General features: G+C 42.9%; 2 protein-coding genes across 2 annotated transcripts in view; both read right to left on the bottom strand.

Moving 5' to 3' along the window:
* CTNNBL1 (catenin beta like 1) overlaps positions 1 to 7,679 on the bottom strand; it is a 158,965-nt gene extending 151,286 nt beyond the window's left edge. Inside the window, exon 1 of the mRNA XM_079718581.1 lies at positions 7,585 to 7,679. Coding sequence (XP_079574707.1) covers positions 7,585 to 7,614 — 30 coding nt within the window. The 5' untranslated portion in view covers positions 7,615 to 7,679. The remainder of the gene's footprint in view (positions 1 to 7,584) is intronic.
* An 8,524-nt stretch (positions 7,680 to 16,203) lies between these two features.
* LOC307063222 (melanoma-associated antigen B3-like) lies at positions 16,204 to 17,235 on the bottom strand (the record flags this gene model as incomplete). Its single annotated transcript, XM_079719223.1, has 1 exon — positions 16,204 to 17,235. One exon carries the CDS (start codon positions 17,233 to 17,235, stop codon positions 16,204 to 16,206), a length of 1,032 nt encoding a protein of 343 aa, XP_079575349.1.
* Between the last annotated feature and the right edge of the window lie 547 nt (positions 17,236 to 17,782).

Here is a 17,782-nt window from a genome sequence, read left to right as displayed (position 1 = left end):
TAAAGAAGATGTGGCGCATATATACAATGGTATATTACTCAGCCATAAAAAGAAATGAAATTGAGTTATTTGTAGTGAGGTGGATGGACCTAGAGACTGTCATACAGAGTGAAGTAAGTCAGAAAGAGAAAAACAAACACCGTATGCTAACACATGTATATGGAATCTAAAAAAAAAATGGTTCTGAAGAACCTAGGGGAAGGACAAGAATAAAGATGCAGCGTAGATGAAGAGAATGGATTTGCGGACACAGGGAGGGGGAAGGGTAAGCTGGGACGAAGTGAGAGAGTGGCATGGACATATATACACTTCCAAATGTAAAATAGATAGCTAGTGGGAAGCAGCTGCATAGCATAGGGAGATCAGCTCGGTGCTTTGTGTCCACCTAGAGGGGTGGGACAGGGAGGGTGGGAGGGAGAGGCAAGAAGGAGGAGATATGGGGACATATGTATATGTATAGCTGATTCACTCTGTTATAAAGCAGAAACTAACACACCATTGTAAAGCAATTATACTCCAAGAAAGATGTTAAAAAAAAATGAGGCTCTAGAGGTTATCATACTAAGTGAAGTAAATCAAAGACAATACCATACGATATCACTTATATGTAGAATATAAAATGTGATACAAATGACCTTGTTTACAAAACAGAAACAGACTCACAGACATAGAAAACAAATTTATGGTTACCAAAGGGGAAAGGGGGTGGGGAAGGGATAAACTAGAAGTTTGGGATTAGCAGATACAAGCTACTATATATAAAATAGGTACACAACAAGGTCCTCTGTACGGCACAGGGAAGGACAATTCAGTAACTGAAGTAACGGATTTGAATCAAACTTTCTTGAAGTCTAACATGAAAGCAAAGAGATACAAGCCAGCAAGCAGACAAGATATTAGAACAAAAGCTTTCCAAAAGAGCATATTTGAAGGCACATACTGGTTCATTCGCTCAATCATTAAACAATGATTTATTAGGCATCAACTAGCAGAGAGACACTCTCTAGGTGCTGGTCCCTGCCTCTCAGTTCACTGCCTAGGGTGGAAGGGGACACATAAATACAATGAATTTTGCGAGTATGAAAAGAACTCATCACAGGAAAAAGAGACGATAAGGTTGCAAAGGGAGGAAGTGAACTTAAGAAAAAACGTCACTCTGAAGATGAAACAGAAAACACCCTGAAGTGGGAATATCAATAAGAATAGCAATTTATTTGTTACTTATAGTCCCACTAACAATAAGTAACTTCAAAAAGCACTAGTCTAAACTGTCACGCAAAAAGAGCCTGTTTCATGACGCTGTAAAGTGACATCATGACTATGACAATATTCTCAGAGTTAGAGGTAAAATGGGGCTACCAAAGAATGAAAGATATATTTGAGCACAAGTGTCCAGACTTCCAATAATGTTTCTTATACACACACCATCGACAAAAAAACAGAACAGAAAAGCTCGGTTATAAGCTACAACACAACCCTAAGAAAAAAAAGCAGATAATAAGAAGTGCAAACAATAAACACATGCAAGGGAAAAATGTTTATTAAAGCAAATGAACTAACACTTTATAGACCTACTATATTAATGAGAAAAATTTGAATTATGACAACTAGTAGTATCGAGATTGCAGTAAAATGGGAACACACACTACTGTTAGCACTGTAAACTGATAAAGGATTACTTCCACACGAGCGCTGTGTATTGCCTGACATACCTGCAGCTGAGGCAACCCCATCATCTCCTGCCACTCTGCTCCATTCACTCAATGCTCTGAACATGTCACTCCCATGTTTTTGCTGTCACTAATCCTAGTCAAGAATGACTCTCCTCAGCCTCCTTCAGTACCCACAGAATTTCTATTCATTCATCAGGGCTGAGATTCCAATGTCATCTCCTTTTCCTCAATGACCAAACCAAATCCATTCCCAGCAATACATCCCCTCTCCAGGCACATCCAATCGTTCCTTCCATTGTGCTCCCATAATACTTTATTCATACAGTTAGTTGTTGAAAGGTCTGTCTCGCTCCTTAACTATGAATTCTTTAAGGTCCAAGACCATAGCTTAATCATTTTAGCCCATGCAATACTTCGCACAGGAGATGATGGCACATGATAATTACTAACGACAGATGTGAGGGGGAAAATGCCACATGAATAAAGAAGTTCACTGCAATATTATCTCCAAGAACAAAACCTGGAAACCACCTAAGTACTTGATTATAGAGGAGCAAGTTAGGGGAAAATGGTTGGTCTATCACTTGAGCAAAAAGGATGTAAACATTAAAAACAACATGAAGACTATGTAGAAACACAAAATATTTCTGGCAATGTTAAATTAAAGCACAGAACGCAAAACAGTATATATACAATGGTTATAGCCATGCAAAATACATAAGGACTGTGGGAATATAAAAATATTTTATTGGATTAGGGTAGTAGTTTCCCTTTTCTTGAATACTTTAATACTATTCCTGTCAGATTATTGTCATTAAAATTTTTTACTTCAAAAGAAATAAGAAGGGAAAAGGAGAAAGATTATAGATTCCAATAAACCCCTGCAATCCAAGGAAATGCCATATTACTGACTGATAGGTGACAAGAGGAGTGGGTGTCTGCAATATTGCCAAAACCAAGGCTCCCTGACCCCAATCTGCCTCAAAGAGAATACTTCTCATGTCACAAAATAAGTCATTCCCAATGAGCCAAACTGCACTAAATGTGAATTCTTTATTGCAAAACTTCAAAGGTAAGAACTTTTTCCAGACATCTGTGGAATCAGTATTAATGAGAATGCCCCGGAGTTCATATACGTGCCTACGCAGCAGAAACTTCTCGGCCAAGGGAACTGCTGGGCACACTTCTTGATGAGATGTCTAAGCCTGAAGGCATCAAAAAAGTACATTTCCATATTGGGAACATAACTGGTTTCCTCTTTAAGACTTTTTCCACCACCACCTGTCCACATTATAATTCTCCTGTCTTTTCAAATGAACAGTTAACATATGTCAAGGATATAAGGCATATACTGAGGCACTTGCTGCCTAACTCTATTACTAGAAGAACCAATCTCAGCAGAAAATTGGAATCTTCCCACCAAGTTGCCCCAAAAGTGAAATTTAGTAAGCATCCAAAAAAAGTCAAATACTCTTAATAAACATTTTTGGCATTACATATTTTCTTTATTTACCTTAGTCTCTGAATTTTAGGAAAAGAAAGAACCAGAAGTCATATAGCTCAATCTCCTCATTTTACAAGTGATTAAAAAAATGATGTACAGAGAAGGGAAGTGACTTATCCTGAATCACCCAGATAAATAATGATAAAGGTAGGATTAAAACTCAAATCTCCCAGATTTTCAGCCCCAATTCATTCTTCTACATCAAGCTTTTCTTATCCCTTGAAATCTCTGGAGCTCTTCGCCTAAATAATCAGTACCATAGTATTTTAAAGCTAGAAGGGACCTCAGAGAAACTTACCTAATCCCCTCATTAGGCATATAAGGAAACTGAGGCCCAGAAAGATTAAGTGATTTGCTCTCAATATCTGAGGTGGCAGGGGCAAAGTATAACTTAAGCTCAAAATACTGTGAACTAATGGCCATGAGAAGGTAGGTGAATGTCTCAGAGAAGATTTTAAGAGGAATGTAGATCATTCTAGACCAGGGGTGGGTCTCAAAGTGTGGTCCCTGGACCAGCAGCTTAAGCATCACCTGGAATCTTGTTAGAAATGCAAATTCTAAGGTCCCATGGGAGACTTACTGAATCAAACTCTGGGGGTGGGGATGTTCAAATCAGACCACCTTTGTCCCTGAGAAATGAACTTGAGTGGTCATATTGAGTCTACTTTGTAAATGACAAGTATAATCAAAAGCGCTTAAGATTTATGCATTCTTCTATACGTGTACCATACTTCAACTTTAAAAGTTTTTAAAATTGGAAAACTAGCTTTGGGTATTCGGTCGGTTCCAGTTCTGGTTCTGCTCCTTACTGGCTGTTTCATCTTGGGCCGGTAACTGACCTCTCTAGCTTGAGTTTCCTTTTCTATAAAATAGGCATGCCACCTACCTCAAAGGGCATGCTGACAATTAATGTAAGAACATATCTGAAAGCACTTTAGTTCAGCACAGCACAGTGGTTAGGAACTCCAACTCTGAGGCAGGCATTTTTCTGTACCTCAGTTCCCCCATCTGTACAACAGGGATTTAAAACAGTACCTTCTTCATAGGGTTGTTATAAGGATTTAGAGAAACGATGCAGGCATGCAATGCATCTTTCTTGTCTATAAAAAGTCAGTTTTCAAAGAGCTTTTGCATCCAAAACTCAGGTAATCCTCATGACTTTCTACAAGAGGATGGGAGCATTTATTATGGACTAGATTCTAGACTGTACCATCTTTAGGAACAGGAAAAGTGGACACTGATCTTACAGAAAGAAAAGTGCATGAGTAGTGCATGTGGGGAATGAACAGAGCTGGAAATAAGATCAGGATTCTGGTTTCAACTCTTGTCACTACCTTGGCCCACAACCTCAGGGATGTCCCTTACCAAAATGGAGTTCACTTTTCATTTATAAATATGTGGGCTGAATGAGGTTATCAGTAAGATTTCTCAAAATAAAATTCAAATTCCTTATCATGACCCACAGGAAGGCCTACATAGTCTGTCATCTGCCTACATCTCCAACCTTATCGCTTATCATTCCCCTGCTCATTCACCAAGTTCCAGCTACATCAGTCCTCTTCCTGATCCTCTAACAGGCTGCACCAGCTTCTGTTTTAACAACTCACAGCCTGTGTACTTGCTATTCATTCCCTCTGCCTTGATTATTCTGCACTTTTCACGATTGGCTCCTTCTCAACCATCGGTCCTTTAATGTCCGTTCTTCAAAGTCCTTCCTAGACCATATTATCTAAAATAATAGGTCCTGTCTCCTGCTCCCAGCGGTTATCTTCTTTAGCAGCTCTGTCCAATAAAAATATATTGACAGGGCTTCCCTGGTGGCGCAGTGGTTGACAGTCCGCCTGCCGATGCAGGAGACACAGGTTCGTGCCCCGGTCCGGGAGGATCCCACACGCCGCGGAGCGGCTGGGCCCATGAGCCGTGGCCACTGAGCCTGCGCGTCCGGAGCCTGTGCTCCGCAATGGGAGAGGCCACACAGTGAGAGGCCCACGTACCACAAAAAAATATATATATATGTATATATATATATAGAGAGAGAGAGAGAGAAAGAGAGAGACAGAGAGAGCCACAAACAAGCCACATATGTAACTTTAAATTTTCTAGTAGCCACATTTAAAAAGTTTTTAACAAGATGATATTAATTTTAATAATTTTCTTTAAGCCAACATATCCTAAGTATTATCATTTCAGCATGGAATCAATATAAAAATTAATATATTTTACAGTCACTTTTCTTATACTAAATCTTGAAAATCCAGTCTGTATCTTACAGGTGTAGCGGATCTCAATTCTAACTAGCCACATTTCAAGTGTTCAAGGGTAACATGTGACCAGTGGCTACCACACCAAACAGCACAGCTCTGTAGTATACCCTGTGTATCCTTCAAAGCACTTACCACAATCTGAATTTCTCATTTGTTTACTTTCTTATCTTGTTACTTCCCCACCAGATTATAACCTCCAAAAAAGCAAGAACCTTGTCTGTTTTGTTCAATGTTGTATGCTCAGTAGATGCAGTCAGTACATATTCAATAGATATTTGTTGAGCAAATGAATGAACCTCTTCTAGCGTTAATATTCTATGAGTCAGTGGGCTCATATGTAGGCCAAACAGGCATATAACCACTCATTCAACAACGCTCCTATTTCCTTTCTTCTTTCACATCCTATTACTGTCTTAAAAAGGAAATCACCTGGCTATATACCCCCCCATTGATTACAAGTTCTTTGCCACAATGTCTAGTTTCCAAGGTCAGTTCTATGTATACCGGCTGAGGGAATCGCATGAATATAATTGCTAACGTTTTTCAAACGTTTAACTCTTTGACAAGCATTGGGCTAAACACTTTACATTTCACAGCAGCTTCAAAACAGACTTATATGATAGCTACTTTCATTGCCCCCATTTACAAGATGAGGAAACTGAGGCATAGAGAGGGTAAGTATTCTGCTCAAGGTTACAGCAGCCAGTTAGCAGCAAAACAGAGATTCCAAGCCATAGGGCTTCAGACTCATGGCTCTTAATCCCTTATTCTCTACTGCAGAGCTGTCCAATGGAAATGTAAGGCCTGCTATACATGTAATTTTAGTAGTGACACAAAAAGGCCAGTAGCTACATTAAAAAGTCAACAGAGGGGGGATCCCGGGGGGCTCCCCGGGGGCTCCCCAGGTGGCGCAGTGGTTCGGAGTCAGCCTGCCGATGCGGGGGGCGCGGGTTCGTGCCCCGGTCCGGGAGGATCCCGCGTGCCGCGGAGCGGCTGGGCCCGTGGGCCATGGCCGCTGGGCCTGCGCGTCCGGACCCTGTGATCCGCGGCCGGAGGGGCCGCGGCGGTGAGGGGCCCGCGTGCCGCAAAAAAAAAAAAAAAAAAAAAAGTCAACAGAAATAGGTGAAACTTATTTTGAATATATTTTATTTCACCCATTACGGGTAATGGGTGAAATATATAATTAATCAGTATGATCAATAATCAAAGTAATCGACATGATCATATAATCAATATAAAAATTTTACTTTTTTAATACTGATTCTTCAAATTCCAGTGTGATTTGACACTTAGAGTACTTCTCAATTCAGACTAGTCCCATTTCAAGCGTTCGATAGCCATATGTGGCTAGTGGCTACCATACTGGACATTTAGGAAGTCAAAAGTGGGGGGAAAACGTTGAGCTGGGAGCCAAAAGATCTCATCTCTAATCCCAGCTCTTACTTGTTGAGTGACTTTGGATAAGTCCTTTCTACCCTCTGGGCCACTGTTTCCCCACAAGTACTCCGAGCAAGTGGGACAAGAAGAAGATTCCAAGGTACCCATCCCATGCTGGAATGTCAAACATCTGTCAATAACTGCAATTAACATGGGTCCGGCTTTCCACACTTTAAAATCAGCTTTCACATCCATTGGTTGATACAGTCCTGAAACAAACCTAACAGGGAGCTATTACTGTCTCCACTTTATACGTACAAAAGCTGAGGCTCGAAGAGGGCGACAGGACTTGTCCTACAGCCACAGAGCCGGTCAGTAGAGAAGATGGGGCTCAAATGCAAGAAGGGCCAGTGCTCTCCCACCACGACCACCAACTCAATGACTGGAGAAGAGAGTTTAAGGGGGGTGGTTGTGAAGATAGTTTGGGGCCTTCAGGATAGTTGAAGGGAGCCAGGCCCCAGGGCCTGGTGAGAAGGAGCCCAGCCTGTAGTTGACAAGGGGCCCGGGCCTTGGGAAGAAAGAAAATGAAAGAGCCCAGGAGAAATTCGAGGGAGTTAACGTGAAATGAGAGGCTAGGACCCGGGTGACAGGAAACGTGAGGGGACCCGGGGCTGAGGTGGGAGAAAGTGAGATGAAGGGACCCTGGTCCTGAGACTCCTGCCCGGGTGAGAGGACGGCCCCCCCCAGCCCTCCTCGCCCCTCATACCTGGTAGCTCAGAAGTTCGCCAACGTCCATGGTTCCAGGTTCAGTCAACACCGTCTACTCTGATTCCCTCCACTCACAACCAAACCGCAGGCCCCACATAGGCGGCTCCAGCCACACGGCTGTAAAGCGCCTTGAGCAGGGGCCGCAGAGCCAATGAGGTAAAAGTGCGCGCGTCGCGCGAACCGGCCACACTGCGGTAAAAGTGTAGCTTTACGGCCACACTACCGTAAAGCGCGCTGCTTTGGCCAGTCCTACTTCCTCCCGGAGCCTGAAGGGGGCGGGGAAAGGGGGCGGAGACTTGATGGAGGGCGGTGCTGTGAGAGAAAAGATGAAAGGAACCAAGGTTTATCACGCGCCTCTGGCGTGCAGGGTGTTTCCCTTGCGCTCTCACAATCCATTCAGTGACTAGGCAGTTTTATCCCTCATTTTATCCTCAATTCGCAGATAAGGAAACTGAGGCATTGAACTTCACTGTCCAGTACTATACCCACTGACCACATGTGGCTACTGAGGGCTTGAAATATGGCTAGTCTGAATTAAAATGTGCTATAATTCTAAATAAAATACCCATCGGATTTCTAAGACTTCTATTGATTACATGTTGAAATAATATTTGGGGTATATTGGGTCAAATAAAATATAAAATTAATTTCACCCATTTCTTTTTACTGTTTTAAATGTGGGTAGTAGAAAATGTAAGTTACACGTGTAGCTCCCTTTGTAGCTTCCATTGTATTTCTGTTGGACAGTGCTGGCTCAGAAAGTGTATTGTCCAAGTCCATATAACTATTACTGCCTTCAAAACTGTTGGTGATCACACTTCCCTGTCTGGACTTCTGTTTATTCATCTGTGCAAAGGCCAGAAACTGGATGATCTTGTTTCTACCCAAGAGATGTAAAAAGATTTTCTATAGGAGGAAGTTGCCCATTATTGGAAGAGAACCATTCAAAGAGTGCACCTGAGCTCCTGGGATTTAAATAAGGCTCTGTCTTCAATGGGGGCTAAGCCTCTGCCTTAGTCCTCTTGGCCATTAGCCCCCTGTTTTACATGTTCATGATATTTGTCTTAGTCCGTTCAGGCTGCTATGAAAAAAATACACTGGCTGGCTTATAAACAACAGACATTTATTTCTCACAGCTCTAGGGGCTGAGAAGTCCTAGATCAAGGCGCTGGCAGGTTCCTTGTCTGCTGAGGGCCTGCTTTACTGTTCACGGACAATGCCTTCTCACTGTGTCCTCATATGGCAGAAGGGGGTGAGGGAGTTTTCTCCCACCTCTTATATAAAACCATTCATGAGGACTCTACCCTTAGGACCTAATCACCTCCCCAAAGCCTCACTTCCTAATACCATCACCTTGGGGGTTAGGATTTCAGTCTATGAATTTGGGGAGAACACAGTCAGACCATCACAATATTTATAATCATCCTCCCCATCCCACCTCCACTGTCTCCAATGATAACAGAAATTATTTTTATTCCTCAAACTGCCAAATCCTCTCCTCTTCTGCCCAGCCACTAACCCCACACCTCGACCAACTCTTTCTCATCCTTCAGGTCTCAAATGTCACTTTCTTAGAGTAATCTTCCTCTACTCACCTTCGGTCCAAGTAAGGAAACTCTCCTCATTATTCTCTTTCCTAAGGAGCACCTCCTCTATTGAACGTGTATCTCAATCTGTGCTTAACGGTTAATTACTTGTTTATTGACACCTCATTTACTGGACATAGGCTCCATGAGAGCAGGAACTGTGTACGTCATGTTCACCATTATATCCTACAACAAAACCCCTAATACAGTACCTGGTACAGGGGGAGGTTCCACAAATGGGCCTCATGGGTCATGGTAAGGAGATTGGATTTTCTGCTAAGAGGAATACATTGAAAGGTTTTAAGCTGGGGAGTTTTGTGATTGGGTTTATGGTTTTTAAGAATCACCCATGCAATCTGCTTTGAACCGAGTTATTTGAGTGTCTTTTCCCCTCCTACTGAGCTGTGAGTGTAGACTGTGCCTCATTCAGGGAGGCAGGCTAGAGTACCAATGATGGGAGTGTACCCTTTGGAACTGTGTACCCTTTAGAACTATGTCCTAGTTCTTGGTATCTGGAGCCAGCCTGTAAGACAGGCGTGCAAGATCCTATGGTTAAAATTTCAGGAAATTTGTGAGCCAAGTGACATCAGGTTGGTGGCTTGAAATCCGCCATGGAGGGGGTATTTACGTCATGGAAATCAACATATGCTACAAATCAGGGTTATTGGTTTTTCAGAGAGCTGGTTGTTAAACATTTACCAACACACCACTGATTATGGTTCTAGCCAAAGTTCCACCACAACTACCTGTGTGCCCTTGGGCAAGGCACTTTCTCTCTCTCTCCAAGTTGCAGTCTCCTCATATGTAAGGTGACTTATTCATTCATGCAACAAGTATTTACTGAGTGCCTACTCAATGCCAGACACAATTCTAGGCTCTGAGGATATCGAAGTTTGTAAAGAGAAAAGTTCCTGCCCTCTTGGAACCCACACTCTAGTTGGGGAGAAAACCTTAATGAGGAAGATATTGTTATTATCTTCACTTTATAGATGTGGAAACAGAGGCAAGTGACTATGTGCCTGATTGCCTCCCCTGCAAAATGGAGATTGAACTGGATGTACATCATAAGATTACGGGGAATTTATATGAGATGCTGCATGCAAAGCACTTAGCTTGGTGCCTGGCACAGAAAAATAATCAATATTTGACCTTAATAATACGAGGAGTTGAGTGGGAATAGGGGGAGAGGGAGGGTGGAGAGGGGAAAAATAAGCTCATCCCTTATACCCTTTCCTTAGCAGTCATTCAATCATGTCTGTGTGTTTGTAGATGCCAGGCCTTAAAATATACAATCATAAGGCAAAACCCTATGAGAACCAGGTTTGGGGAGCATCCTGCAATGAGGATAATGTACCTGCCAGGGAAGGTTTCCCAGAGGAGGTGCCATTTGGACTGGGGTTTAAAGGATGACAAGAGTTTGCCAGGAGGACATGGGGAAAGACGGGGGATCTGGGCAGAAGAAACAGCATGAGCAAAGACAAGGAGCTGGACAGGGCATAGGGTGCATGGAGGAAATGGTGGGAAGTAAGGCAGGAGAGGGTGGCTGGGTAAGATCATAGACTTGCCACACTTAGCACATAAAAATATGACATCCAGTTATGTCTGAATTTCAGTTAACGAAAATTTTTAGTATAAATATGTTCCATGCAATATTTAGTAACATACTGAAAGCTTTTGGTTGCTTATCTGAAATCCAAATTTAGCTGGGCATCCTGTATTTTATCTAGCAATCCTCACCATGGAGGATCTTGAATACCACATTAAGATATTTCGATTTTATCTTGATGGGAAAGGTCTACTAATAATTCCTTGGGAAACTCCCCAGGGATGAAGCTTGGGGCCCTCATCCTTCAGGTCTCAGCTTAATGTCACCACATCACAGGCATCTTCCTTGACTATAAGATCTATGACAGTCCCTCCCTCCCCACCAGGTTCTCCATCAACATTCCTGACCATTATCTTCAGAACACTTGTGACTTGTGTTTCTCTCTTTATTTTCTTTTCACTCAGTGAGGGTCTGTCTTCCCTTCCATATTCTAAGCTCCAGAAAGCCAATATTGCTGCACTGCTCATCATGGTAACCTTAGAACCTAACACAACACCTAGCACTCAACTGGCACTCCCTAAAGTTGTTGATTTAATAGATGAGCCAGGGAATCCCTGGCAGTCCAGTGGTTAGGACTCCGTGCTTCCACTGACGGGTGCCCAGTTTCGATCCTGGTCAGGGAACTAAGATCCCGCAAGATGCGTGGTGCAGCCAAAACAAAAAACAAACAAACAAACAAAAAATCAGAGGCTGAGAAGGAAGACTGTTCCCTTCCGATGACTAAACAGCTAATCTACCTAATGGGCATTAATTTAAAAAATAGGTAAGCCAATCAATCTACTAACTGATTGATACATTCCTGGAAATAATATTATCAAATACCTTTAAATCCTCACCCCTCCTAACAAAATGCTATTCCAATTTTAAAGATGAGGAAATGAAATTTCAGAAGAGCTTTGTTTATGCTAAGTGAGCTAAGTCAGACAGAAAAAAAATAAATACCATGTGATTTCACTTATATGTGGAATCTAAAACAAAACAAAACAATGGAAATAGAGAACAGATTGATGGTTGCCTGAGGTAGAGGGTGGGGAGTGGGCAAAATGGGTGAAAGGGATCAAAAGGTATACATTTCCAGTTATAAAATGAATTAGTCATCGGATAGTAATGCATAGCATGATGGCTATAATTAATAATACTGTATGCATATTTGAAAGTATCTGTAAGAGTGGATCTTGAAAGTTCTCATCACAAGAATAAATAATTTTTATAACAAAGTATGATGATGGATGTTACCTGGACTCATTGTGGTGATCATTTTGCAACATATACAGATAACGAATCATTACATTGAACGCTAACATAATGTGATGTAAATTATGCCTGAAAAAAGCTAAGGGGAAAAAAAAAAAAGAAGAGCTATGTGCTATGCACCACACAGTCCAAAAACATGTGATAATGATGATGATTTGAGAGTGGCATCCACGAGAGAGATGGGAGAAGGGCACCACCCTAGAGACCAACTGCTGGGCTGTAACCTTTAAAAAAAAAATCTTATGTGGAAGAATTATCCCTTCTAGAAATTTTTAAATAGCTGTGGGCTACCTAGTTTCCTTAAACTTCAAGCTTTAGATGCTCCAAGATGTAATCAGAGTCACTTCCTCCATCTTTCATTGCCCCAGTAAATTATTTGTGGGAACAGCCTTTAAGAAAATATCCTCAGAAAAACACTCATAAAGTATATTTATCACCAATATTGAGCTCCTACGCTGCCACCACGGACTGATTGGAAACATATGACAGTGCCAAAGAAATCCAGACTCCTCCATTTAGGCACTGATTGAGGTGGGGAAGAGTTGCAGGGTAGGCAGTGGAAAGGGAGTTATATTTTTCTGGAGAGCAGAATGCAATTATGCAATTTCTGGGGTTCAAGAGGAGTCCCTGTTCCCTCTGCCTCTCACTCCCCAAATCCAGGGCTCCAGATCCTCTCTAATATTTTTAAATAGTGAAAACTAAAATGTAGAGTGTTTAGTTACTTGCCCACAGTCATAGTATAAGTAATTGGCAATATTCCAAGCCAAGCCTGTCTGACTATGCACTACACAGTAGGGATTTGGGCTCAGCTAACCTTTCAAACAGGACTGACACTTATGATCCAGGCACAGCTGATTATTGAATGCTAAAGAGTAATTATCTCTCCCAGCAGGCACTGGTCCCAATTAGACACAAGGAGAATTTATGTTCTTAGATACGCTGTGAGCCAAGTAAGAACTCAATAGTCCGGGATGTGCAACGAAAAGGAATTATTTGGGGTGTTTTTTTTTTTTTGAAGTATGATAATAGAATTGAACTACACTGTGCTAATGTTTTAAAGATACATACTGAAATCCATGTATGAAATAATATTATGACTGGAATTTGCTTCAAGGTTATCCAAGGTGGGGTAGGTGTGGGTGTGGGTGGAAGCATGGATGAGAGGGTTATTGGTGAGTTCATAATTGTTGAAGCTGGGCGATGGATGCATGGGAGCTCATTTTATTACTCTCCTGGCAACACAATGTTGGCAGCAGTTCCAGGCACAATAACATCCAAAAGAATAAAAAGGATTATCTTTTCCTGAGGCTTTCTCTTAGGAGGGAAGGAGAAGGAAGAAAGGATGCCGGTAGGGACCAACTTCGTCTATTGCACAAAAAAGGATTCTCCAGTCAAGTAAGTAGGGCTGGAAAAGCCATGAATGCCACTACTCACAATGGTTCGTAAGAATGTAATGAGAGGGCTTCCCTGGTGGCGCAGTGGTTGAGAGTCTGCCTGCCAATGCAGGGGACACGGGTTCAAGCCCTGATCTGGGAAGATCCCACATGCCACGGAGCAACTGGGCCTGTGAGCCACAGCTACTGAGCCTGCGCGTGCTCCGCAACAAGAGAGGCCACAACAGTGAGAGGCCAGCGCACCGTGATGAAGAGTGGCCCCCGCTCGCCGCAACTAGAGAAAGCCCTCGCACAGAAATGAAGACCCAACACAGCCAAATAAATAAATAAATTAATTTATTTAAAAAAAAAAAAAGAATGTAATGAGTCTCGTAAACACTTAATTCTGAGGGGATCCCCTCATCAATGCCCCACACCAATGAGCCTCATGAGTCACACCTTCCATAGAGGCTTTCATAATAAGGGCTGGAGGGAATTCTTTCTGCAGTCACTATTTGGGGTCAGTGAAAGGACATTGGTCAAGACCACTTCTAGCTTAGGAAGTAAGCAAACTCTTTGCCAGTGAGCTGAAGCAGCTGTTTATTACCCAGCCTTAGCACTAAGGACATGGATTAGTTATCTATTGTTGTGTAACACGTTACCTAAAAATGTCATTGCTTAAAACAACAACGAACATTTATTATCTCACACAGTTTGTGCGGATCAGTAATTTTGGAAGCAGCTTAGCAGGATAGTCAAGGTCTCTCTTGAGATTAAAGTCAAGAGGTCAGTCACTTCCGAGATGGGTCAGTCATATGCCCAGCAGGTTGATGCTGCCTGATGGCCAGAGACCTCCATTCCTTACCACGTGAATCTATTTGGCCACCCAAGTGTTCTCATAACCTGATGGCTGGTGTCCCCCAGAGCAAGTGATCCAAGAGAGATCAAGGTGGAAGCCACAATGTTTCTTGTGACCTAGTCTCAGAAGTCACAGTCCATCATTTCTACAATATCCTGTGGGTTGCATGAGTCAGAACTATTCTTCGTGGGAGGGGACTACACAGGGCATGGATGTCAGGAAGGGAGACTCATTGGGTCCATCTTGGAAGTGGAGCCTCCAAGCTGAAGTCAAGCTTTCAGATGATGCATCTCACATCTTCACTGCAACCTCATGAGACGTGGGGCGCCAGAATTGTCCATCTAATCTGGTCCTAACTTCCTCATCCACAGAAACAGTGAGATAATAAATGCTTTGGTATTTTAACTCCTGAGTTTTTCAGTAATTTGCTATGCAGAAATAGATACACAAAATTGAAGCAGGTTAGGTGCCAAAAAGTGACATTCCCATCATTGACTGCCACTGTGACCTATTGATAAACTGAGCATCTGATTAATACCCATTAGACTCCCCAGACCATTCCTGGCAGATATCAATGAAGGCAGAGAATGGCCCCACACCCCAGGTCTACTGGAGGGGCAGCTGCTAAGTTTACATCTTCTCTTAGAGGATCACAATGCACCTTAGTATGTTAAAAGCTCCAAGCAAGTCTTGCAGGGGAAGACCTGTTTAACTATTTTACTCAATGTTTTCCAAGCCTATTTGACTACAGAAACCATTTTTCATGGAACATCTGTGGAAACACACCTTAAGAAAAACTGCTCTATGTCAGCCTCCTCAGAAGTTTCAGAAAATCCTCTACTCAGAGTGAAATCTCAAATTTTTACTTCGAAAAATAGCTATGCATATCCATATATATATTTAGTCCCTCAGACTCTAAGCCCTATTAGATCTGCTGGGACACCCCCCTTCTTTGAATCTTACATGAAAAAGATGCAAAGGCTTTGTGATGTTAGTGATGATGCTCTCTGAGTAGTAGGCTATGAGTGGCTTTCATTTTCTTCTTTTGGTTTATTTGTATTTTCTCAATTTCTATCCTGAACAAGTATTACAGAAGTAAATAATAAAGTAAATATATGATATATAAGTATCTATAAAGGTAATAAAATAAAACTTTTTTAAATCTCCATGCTATTTATTAAAGTTATTTGTAATGCCACACCTTGGGCTTTGTAAAATTACATAGATCTGTTCCTTTTGGATGCACACTGTTCCCCTCCCCCCAACACACCTCTAATCATCCTGTTTCTCTCCATGATAAATAACCACTGTTGGTATTTTAGGAATAGGCTTTTAGAGAGCTTGTTACATTGTCTATTTATATTTATGTTATACGTTTTTGTTTATACCACCACCTAGGGTCACTCCCCTAATAAACTCTGTATATCTGAATTCTTTTTTTTCTAATTTATTATGATTTAATTCTGCATTTTTGAATGAGCCAAGCACATACTGTTATTTATAATTTTATAAAACAGAGTAAAAGGAATTAGGAAACCAAATATTGACCATCTTACTTTTCTTATACTATACTACAGTATACTATACTATACTATACTTAACTTTTTCACATTTTCAAGGAATTGCATATTGCGATGCCATGTTATCTTCCACCAAATTACTAAATAAGATGGAAGTTTTCCCAATCTGTTTTACAAAACAGCAAAACTCTTATTCTTGAACCTGATAAACAACAATAAGTATGACTACTGTACTTCATAAACTTACATTATAACGCTAAATAAGATTTCATTTAGGAGTTAACGTTTGAAAGACAGCAAAAAACAAAAACACAGACGTATTTCCAACTTCCCCACACAGAACAGGAACACAAAGGTATTATACACTGTTCCCTCCGTCCCACCCAGCCCTACACTACTTGGAACACTGAACGCTCTCTTCAGCCACAAAGTGCAGAATCTGCCTCAGATTGTGTGTGGGAGGAGCTGGACAGAACCCCGGAAGATCCACTGCCTTGCGCTCTCTCTTCCTCATCTCTCAAAGCCTCTTCATACCAACACTGGAAGGCACTGGGGACCGTGTGATTGATCTTGGCCAGGAACTCCAGGACTTTCATCTTGCTGGTTTCGGCGTGGGCTCTCGGGCCCCACAGGAACTCGTAGCGCGCTGGATCACTGTTGGCCACTTGCCGGTATTCCAAATACTTCAGCTTCACCAAATCTTGGGTGATGAGCTTCTTGGGCTCCCCAAATATGAAGTGCCTCTTCCCAGCATAGACACTCATCTTATTCAGGAATGCCCAGATACTCTCCTCTGTGGCGCAGTTGCCCTTCATGAGGATCACACCCAGGAGATACATCAGGAGACCGGTCTTGGGTAATCCCCTGGCACAACCCACGGTCCCATTGTTGGGGAGAGCCATTTTGCTGACAAAGGTGTAAGAATGCTTGGTACGGTCGACCTCCTTTAAGTCAACGCCAAATACCACCTCCATGTTGAAAGAAGCTCTTCTGAGGATCTTAGGGAATTGCTTTTGGTACTTCTTATTGATAAACTTCAGCATATGTGCTTTCGTAACAGGCCTTTTCTTTTTATACATGTGCATCAGGAACTGCACCAACAAATTCACTGTCTGCCTTAGAGGGCCTTTGCAAGACCGCACGGCGGAGACGGGAGCCTGAGAAGACCTGTGCTTTTGCTCCATTTGGCCTTTGGCTCCTTTGGATGATCTTGTGGGAGAAACACCTGCAGGCTTAGTGGTGGTGGCTAGGGCCCTCTGACGACTCTTGAAATTGCTACGTGACTTAGCAGCCGGCTTTCTCGGAGTAATAACTCCAAGAGGAGGAGAAGAAGACGAGGCGGCTTCCTCCTCGGCTGCAGTGGCCTGAGCACCCGTCAGACCCTGGGTCCCACTTTGGGCCTGGCGGCGTCTCCTACGTGTGCGGCGCTTACTGTTCTGACCCCGAGGCATGGTGACTGTGGTCAGGGACAACAGGCAGGAGTGCAGGTAGGACAGCGGGTGATCTTGACTGCAGATCAGCCCTGGGAATCCGCCGTTGGCCGAACAAACGCCCTGAACAACCGCCCAGCTCCTCGCCCCCAGAGCAGAAGTGTGGAGCCACTTCCGTTAACGGCTGCCTCGCGTGGGGTTCCAACGGCTGACGCGAGGGGCGGGGCTCTACGGGTTCCCGGGGTGCAGAGGTCAGCCGTCCCTTGATCCTCCCTCGCGGTTCTCTCCGTGCCATCTATTAGAGCCCGTGACCCCTCCCTCTGTGGTCCCGAGTCCTCCAGCCTCCAAACAAAGCCCTCACCTCCCTGAGTCCCTAGTGGGGAAGGCAGGGCGTTGCTCTGACCATCTCTGCCTGACAAGAGGGGCGCCACCCTGTGAGCCTCCCTCCTTGGGAGAGAGACCCTCTCGTTAGCACTGAGGTCCTCACCTTGACCCTGGTTTGTCTGGTTATGGCCAAGACCCCTTCCCTTGCAGAACTGGGACCCGATCCTGACAGACAAAGCCCTTC

Source organism: Hyperoodon ampullatus, assembly GCF_949752795.1.
Source record: "Hyperoodon ampullatus genome assembly, chromosome: 14".
In the NCBI taxonomy this organism is placed as follows: Eukaryota; Metazoa; Chordata; class Mammalia; order Artiodactyla; family Ziphiidae; genus Hyperoodon; species Hyperoodon ampullatus.
The sequence above is the reverse complement of the archived record's forward strand: the minus strand, read 5'-3'. Positions and strand labels throughout refer to the sequence as shown.